The following is an 8,617-nucleotide window of genomic DNA, read 5'->3' on the forward strand; positions in this document are numbered from 1 at the left end:
TTCTAAAATACTAAGGGATTTTTCCTATTTACTGCATTTATTACTTAATGATTCTCTCCTCCAAGAAGATATAAGTTTCATGAGAAAGATATTATATCTATTCTAAGTACCATGCTTGGGACATGGTTGTTATTGATGTGAAGTGCTGTCGAGTTGGTTCCAACCCATAGCGACCCTGTATAGGGTTTCCGAGGAACAGATGGTGAGCTTGAATTGATGACCTTGCAGTTCAAATGGCTTTGCAGTCTGGTGCATTAACCCACAGCACCACACCAGGACTCACTCACTCACACACTCTCACACTCTGACACACATTCTCTCTATATATCTATCTATATGTGTGTGTGTGTGCGCGTGTGTGTATATATGTATATACATATATACACACGTGCACACACACACACTGGTAAGTGTTAATACAGATACACATACATTCGTATGTTTATGCATACACATTGTTGTTGTTACATGCCACTGACTCAACTCTGACTCACAGCAACACATACACTATTAATTTGTTAGCAAAGGAGATGGGAATAAGAAATAAACCATGAAGGAATGAAGGGGCATGGAGCTGAAGGTCATTAGTAGCTTTCCATATTAACCATTAAAGTCTGAAATAAAAATGAAGTTACTCATTCCCCAAAGGATAATTACGGTAGTGTGTCTCTTTTACACAATATTTAATTGCTGGTAAGTCAGAAGTTGTTTTTTTTTTTCATAATAAAGGACTTTACAACTGATCTAGTATCACATTAGATCTTACCAATAGGAAGTGAACCACATCTCCTCTGCAGAAGGCAAGAATGGGATTCACATAGTTATGCACTGCCACAAAGTGCCAGGCCAGCAACGGAACACTAGAAGGATCCAGCTAAGTGAGGAGGCAAAAACAAACAAAAAATATATCACAGTCAACAGAGCTAAGGACAAAAAACAAAAGTCTAGTTAAAAACAGACTCTAACTAGTGTTCCTTGACACAGCATCTTTCGATTTCTCATTAAGATTCCATGGACATAGACTGACCCGTGGTTTCATCAGAAGGAACTTTCTATGTTGATGCCAATGTTCTCTATCTTGGTAGAGGTTTAAGTTACACAAATCATATGCACTTGTCAATTTCAGCAAATGTACACTCAAGATTTGTATACTGCATTGTACATAAATTTAACACCAAAAGCAAAACCTAAAATATTGAATTCTAGCTAGTGATAGGCATGCTGAATATTCAGAGGAAAGAATGGTGATCCCAGCAATTAATTCTGAAATGCATCAAAAAATAAAATAGTTTGTTGGGTGGATAGAGATGGGTACATTACTACACACCCACACCTCACTTATTAACATGATTAGTTTCCAAAGACTAGGTTGCTACGTGAATGTTGGCATTATGTGAAAATGGAGGGCGAGATCTTACACACCCAGCATCACTGAAGGCTCTAAGTTCAGTTTGGCTCATTTTGAGATGTCCTTAAACTCACATACAATTCTTCCAAACACCTTCTCTGATGCTTCTTTCTAGCCTCCTTTCCCACTCAACAGCTATTTTGAGCTTTGGGGCTTCACAGGTTGCACAGGAGCTAGGAACACAGAACAGGCATCCTCTGGCTGGGTACTGTGTTTCTGCCCAGAGGCTGTGGCCATGGAGAAGGTTAGCTCCTCAAGGCAACTGGAGAGGCAACCCCACCAGCACTAAGGAGCAGAGGACATGGGGCAGCACGGCCCAGCTTCCTGAAGGCTCTAGGGAGAGAAGGCACCACAGCTATGGCCACTATGCCCACTGCCCCTTTAAAGCACAAAATAGTTGGTAGAATTTTTACTATTGTCTCAAAAGTGAAATGCCAGATAACGAGATAGTCATTAAGTGAGGAGTAGGTGCTTGTGTATTAAACAAAATACGGTACAGTGTTAATGGTAGAATTTAGACAGTGGATAAAAATATTCAATGAAATTCAACTTTGCTTTTTGTTTGAAAATGTTCATAAGAAAACACTGGAAAATACACAACAAAAACATACTAAGGTGCAAGCAAATGCTACCATGATAAACCTCAAGTAGTTAATGAAGCTGACCCAAGAAATGTTATTGGCAATCTAAGCCATGTTGCCATCTGCAACATCAGGCCCACTTTTCCTAGAGCTCAAAGAACACAAAAGCAGAGTGATCTCCTCTGTGTGGATTGTTCTCTGAACTTGGCTGAGTTCTGTACCTCATCATTCTCCACCTCTATCCCATCAGTACCTCTGTATGCAATGGAACAACAAGCAAGCATAAAAAAAGGGGGAAACTCGGCTGTACATGACACATCTTGGGAAGTATCAGGTTCCAATATAAAGGGATCAGAGTAGCAATGAATGCTGGTATTAGAGCATGGATTCTGTCAGTAGTTAGTGTCAACACAGCAAACAGTGAGTACAATCCTACTTCAGTGCAGCAGCCACACAAAACAAATATCTTCCAAACACTGGAAACTGGGGCTAGCAATCAATGTATCCACTTATCCTCCAACTTTACATCTGATAAGAGATTTCACTGCACTCAAATGGGCAATAAATGAGGATAGGACAATCCATGCATGAAATTAGGTATGATCACACAGCACCAGAACAGCAATACACAGAGACAATCAAACCGAGGTCAAAAACAAAAGCCAGTTCTCTATGGTGTTTACAAGAGGAAAACTTCAAGTGATAAAGTACAACCCTCATAATCCCTAGGGCCTGACTCTCATCACCAGTTTATGCTTCCTTGTTCACTTCAGGTTAAGTCCAGACAACGATATCTGAAGACTGACAATTCTACCTTGTTTTCTGACATTCACTAATTTTCGATCAATCACTGAACTTGCCACTTAAAGTCATTTTGCCAAGTTCTTCCTTCCCCTCCCTTTTACCAATAAGACAAGCTTACTCACCCGTCCATATGGAAAAGTCATCCACACTTTCAAGGACGGTTTCAATCCAATGACCAGGATCTACAGGAGAATACATTATATAACCCCGTCAGTTGCAAATTTTTGGTATTCAATGTCTCCTAAAAGCTATGAGCTTCATCCTCTAAATACACCTGCCTTTGTTAGGGATGCCATGGCCAATAATGAAAACTGGGTGATGGGGTGATCTTTCAACTCCGGCTTAGAATGCAGAGGCTCGATACAGCAAACTTCACCTTTAGAACCACTGAACAGGCATCTGGATTCACATGTTCTCACTCCCATCACTCTCCTGAAAGTATAACCAAAATCATTTCAGGATCAATTGAGCAATGATCCAAAGTATTATCATCCCTAGATTAGAATACTATAATATAATCTCATAACTCCTATTCTTGTCCCCAACAATCCAAACTCCACATGACAGTAGCATGACCCTTAGAATATGTAAGATGTATATCACTCTTCTACTAAAAACATTCCAATGACTTGCCATTGTGTGTAGCATTACATCGAGATTCCACCATGCATTTAAAGGTCCATATGCTCTGACACCTGCCTTCCTTCTCTCCTACTACCACTGTTCCAGACAAAATTCTGCCCTTGCCACACTTGCCTCCTTTCTGCCAGGTCAGGAGGTCAGGTTTATGCCCAATTCAAAGCTTTAGTGCTTGGATGTCTCCCTGCCTGTAAACTCCACCCACCAGATCTTTGACTTGCTCATCATTCATATCTTTGATCAAATGACACCTCCTAAGAGAGCCTTCCTGAACTATGCTTAAGTGCACTCTAGCATAATGACCAGTTTACAGCACTCATAACTATCTCAAGTTATTTCATTCGTGTGATTTATTATTGATTGTCTCCACACCCTCAACCCAAACAGAATGTAAGTTCTATTAGAGTGGGAACCTTGTCTGTCTGGTTCACAGACTTTAATGTCTAGAAAATGTCTGCATACAGATGTTCAATGAATATTAACTGAATAAAAGAACAGACTTTCAAGCAACACTTTGTGTTCAGCAGCATTAGAAGCTATGACAAATACAAGAAACAAAGATATTCCTTATACTTGAAGATATTCCACATCAAATTTTATCTTCTACATTTTAAAAACAAACTCTTGTATCTAGACACTCTTTGCTCTCATTTAAAAAGTCATAGGATAATCTCAAGGGAATAAAATCCTTTTCACACTTGATTGTTATGGTTAGAATCAACTGAACCTGTGATCTGAACCAAAATTAGTGAGCTACTATGGAATAGTGGTTCCCAAACCTAGCAACTCATCAAAATTCCCTAAAAGGAGGACTCCACAATCTCCACTGAAACCCATTAAGACAATTTCTGGGGGCCAAAACTGGAACACTACATGTTCTATGAGTCTCTCCAAATAACTGTGATATCCAACCATAATAAATAACATGACTTTTCCAGATCTCTTCATGTTCAATTTCAAATCATTAAGCCAAAGTTAGTCTTTCCATTTTTCAGCAAATGTCTATTAAGTCTCTTACTTAAATGTCAGTTCAAACACAGAGCCTCCGCTGTCGTTGCAAATTGCAAGTGTTGGGTCATCTGTAAACTAAGCACAGAAGAAATTTATTTTGTCAATTTTCAAATAACGAGACAAACGTTAGAAGGTAAGGAAAAATTGTAAAGATTTTTTAAATTTTACAAAGTCCACATTTAATAGCATTTGAAATAACCTCAACTCTACTCAGCTCATCACTTTAAACATACAAACTTACCCTTAACAGAAAAAATTGAGACTGTCAAAAAGCCAAACTACCTTTCATCAAAATGAAAAACAAAAAAACAAGTCCTAATGTTCTCTCACATTAACTTTCCAACTTGCTATTAAACTGAATAGGGCATATTAACTTCAGATACTTGTATTTCCAGTTGCCTAGTTATTGTTAGGAGTCCTGGTGTAGCACTGTGGTTAATGCACTGGACTGCAAAGTCAGTTTGAACTGCAAAGTCAGCAGTTCAAGCTTACCAGCCGCTCTTTGGAAAACCTATACAGAGTCACTATGAGTTGGAACCAACTCAACAGCACTTAGCAAGAACAACAACAACAAAGTTTTTGTTAATGTTTTTTAACTTTTTATTATGTACTGAATGAAGGCTTATAGAGCCATACAGTTGCTTCATTTTTTAAAAAGCAACTCAGTCAGAGCTGGCTCAATAACACTTAACAACAACCACCACCACCATCTTTGGTTAGCAGTTGAGTGATTAACCAGTACTCCACTGAGAGCTACTTACTAGCCACATGTTGTTTTTGCTAAGTGCTGTGGGGTTGGTTTGACTCATGGAGAGCCTATATGAGATTTCCAGGGAAAGGCTGGTTGGGTTTAAATACTGACCCTGTTTGAAATCCACTACTTATCCTGCAAAGCCACACCAGGACTCCACACTAGCTATATTATTGTTGTTGTTAACTTCCTTTGAGTCAATGCCGACTCATAGCAACCCCATACAGGGTTTCCAAGGAGCATCACATGGGTTTGAATCAAAACCTGTGGTTTCAAGTCCAGTACTGATCCTACAGCACCACACCAGGAGTCCAATACATACTGATTTGCTAACCTTCACTGTTCAAGTGGTTCGAAAATGTAGTTATCTTTTTAAAATTTATGACGTACAAAGAAAAAGTTGAGCTGCAGTTTAAAAAAAAAAAAAAAAAAGGAACACATATGTGCAGTGGTGAAGCACTTGGCTATTAGCTGAAAGGTCAGCAGTTCAAACCCACCCAGCTACTCTGCAAGAGAAAGACTTGGCAATCTGCTCCAGTAAAGATGACAGCCTAGAAAAACTTTCAGAACAGTTCTGCTCTGTCCTATAGAATCACTATAAATAGGAATTGACTTAACAGCACACAACAACAGGGTTGAAGAATAAAACCACAGTGGTTCTGTAGGATAAGCACTGGACTGCAAACCACAGGCTGGTGGTTCAAGCCCACCAGTGACTCCATGGGAAAAAGATGAAGGTTTCTGCTCCCACTAAGATTTACAGTCTCTGAAAACCTAGATAGGGTCCATATGAGTCGGAACTGATTCAACAGCACTTCATAACAACAAACATATTTAGTATTTTATGGAAAATAAATTTACCTAAATATGTTTTCTGAATAAATTAGTGGAATTAATTTTTTTTTAAATTCTACTCATTTATTTAAAATTTTACCTAGTTCACAATAAACAGTTAAAAAAACAGTAACAACACCTTGTTGCTATTGTTGTTAGGTACCGTCAAGTCCGTTCCAACTCATAGCGACTCTAAATAGGGCTTCCAAGGAGCAGCTGTGTTCCAAACTGACCTTGCGGTTCAGTGCTTTGTCCCACAGCACCACACCAACAACTAGGCAACTGGAAATTCAAGTATCTGAAGTTAATAGCAAGTAAAAACTTAATGTGAGAGAACTTTACAACTTACATGAATCATTAAGTTTTTGTTTTCATTTTCCATCTTGATGAAAGGTAGTTTGGTTTTTTGAAAGTCTCAGTTTTTTCTACTAAGGATGAATTTGTATGTTTACAGCAATGAGCTGAACAGAGTACACATTACTTCAAATTTTAGGAGATTTTAAATTTAAGAAATTAAACTAATTTAGCTCTTTATACCGTTAGCTACTGTGAGTTGGCTCCAACTCATGGTGGTCTTCTATTATCACTGAACGAAATGACGCCTGGATCAGCACCATCCTCATAACTGGTGGTATGTCTGAGTCCTTGTTGTAGCCACTGTGTGCCTTCCAACCTCAGGGGCTTATTTTCCAGCACTACAGGATAAGCACTGCACTGAGAACCACAAGGTCAACGATTCAAACCCACCAGCTGCTCCTCAGAAACCCTATATAGGGATGCTGTGAGTCGGAATTGACTTGACAGCATTTAACAACAGCATTAAACAATAATCTGTTGTGATCCATAAGGTTTACAGTGGCTAAAACCTGGCAGCAGGTTGCCAGGCCTTTCTTCCTATTCTTAGTCTGGAAGTTCCTCTGCAACATGGGTCCCATGGGTGAGCCTGCTGGTATTTTAAATACCAGTAGCACAGTTTTCAGCATCATAGCAACACACAAGCCACCATGGGATGAGAAATTTGAGAGATGGGTAGTGTACTTTTAATATAACTCTCCCAAAAATGCATTGCCTCCTTGATCTTATAAGAGCATGCTGTTTTAGCAGTGTGCCAACAAGTTGGTTCCAAACTCCCTGTATGGTGTTTCCAAGATTTAACCAGTGGGTTTGAACTGAGAACCTTGCGGTTAGAGATCCAGTGCTTATCCTATACATTATCCTACCAGGACTTCTTAAGAGTATACTTCAGTTATTGTAGCTTAATCTGGAAGACTCCAAATAATAAACAATATCCACGATCGCAGACAGTCGTTAAGGTCATGAAGAATGGTAAATGTGAATGTTGCAGGATATAAAATTGCTTCACTTAAATTCTTACTAAAACATCATTCACAGTGATTAGCCTTCCTAACCCCAAATGTTGGTGAAACATCGTATACAGCATGTCTTTATGCTTTTAATCAGGAATGGTTGAGAGACAAGAGGTCTCCTCTGCCCCACAGACAGGCATTGCAAAGAACTCCAACACTTTACTCTTGAAGCCTAGATGAGCAGTTGCAAAATGGGAAGCATGCTTCCTCAAGGCACATCAAGCGGTCCATAGGAATGTAAGAGACATTACAGAATTTGTATTTCTACTCATTAATTTTTCATTTATTTCGTATGCACTTTATAATGTACTTAAACACTGATATAAGAGTATATGTAGAGTAATAAATGTATAGTTGATTCTCAGTACTCATAGTAGTGATGTTCTGTAAAGTTCCCATGAACACTACATTAATAACTTCTGAACCAGCCTCAGCAGGGAATTTTTTTTAACCATTCTGCTCATATGCATATCTGCAAATGACCACAAAAGCACAGTGAGTATGAGAGGAATTTAAAAAATCATGGAAAGAAAGGAACTAGAAGATCATGGCATTTTTCCATTAACTTTTTGAAGTCCCTTCGTATTTTTATTCAGTTGGCAAATCTGTGAATGTGGAATTCATAAATGGCGAATGGAATGAGCACATAATAAAGATGAAACCCAAATTTAAACTGACAGGATGTGGTGTTAAAAGTCTTGAGGACATAAAGGAATTTGTTAAAGAAAACAAGTGTAAACTGCTCCAATATGATAAACTTGACCTGTACTTATGGATGTAGTAGCTCAAAATACCAACTGAGAGGGAAGGAATCTTTACATCAAGGATCAAGCCTATCCCCTCTGTACACAGGGTTGATAGGGATGGGCAACTTAGATATTAACTACCTAAAGTGGTGGGGGTCTATAAATGCATGAAGTGGCTAGCTTACAAATTTTCAAGAGGGAGTTTAGTTTCAGAGAGTGTGGAGGAAGGTAGAATCCCTAATGAATAGTTTTCATCTTATGTAGACGGGTCTGGTGAAAGGAGATGGGGATAAGATTCTTAAGATTCAATAATGAGTAACTGTTATCATGACTAACTGCGACTGTAACTATAAAGGTAGAAAATCTGTAACAAAAAGGGAGAGTAGTTAACCTTACATTCTAGGAACAGAGGACCCTAGGAACATCAAGGGAGAAGAGCATGAGCAGATGTGGGACCCTATCCAGAGAAGCAGTGA

The 8,617-nt window shown here is 38.8% G+C and overlaps 1 protein-coding gene across 1 annotated transcript in view; it reads right to left on the reverse strand.

The window, feature by feature from the left end:
* VPS8 (vacuolar protein sorting 8 homolog (S. cerevisiae)) overlaps positions 1-8,617 on the reverse strand; it is a 389,175-nt gene that overhangs the window by 342,761 nt on the left and 37,797 nt on the right. The window contains exons 8-11 of the mRNA XM_006869833.1: positions 4,451-4,518; positions 3,072-3,225; positions 2,916-2,975; positions 767-874 (exon numbers count right to left, since the gene is read on the reverse strand). Of these exons, the coding sequence (XP_006869895.1) occupies positions 767-874; positions 2,916-2,975; positions 3,072-3,225; positions 4,451-4,518 (390 nt within the window). The remainder of the gene's footprint in view (positions 1-766; positions 875-2,915; positions 2,976-3,071; positions 3,226-4,450; positions 4,519-8,617) is intronic.

Source organism: Chrysochloris asiatica, unplaced genomic scaffold (assembly GCF_000296735.1).
Source record: "Chrysochloris asiatica unplaced genomic scaffold, ChrAsi1.0 scaffold00135, whole genome shotgun sequence".
Taxonomy (NCBI): Eukaryota; Metazoa; Chordata; class Mammalia; order Afrosoricida; family Chrysochloridae; genus Chrysochloris; species Chrysochloris asiatica.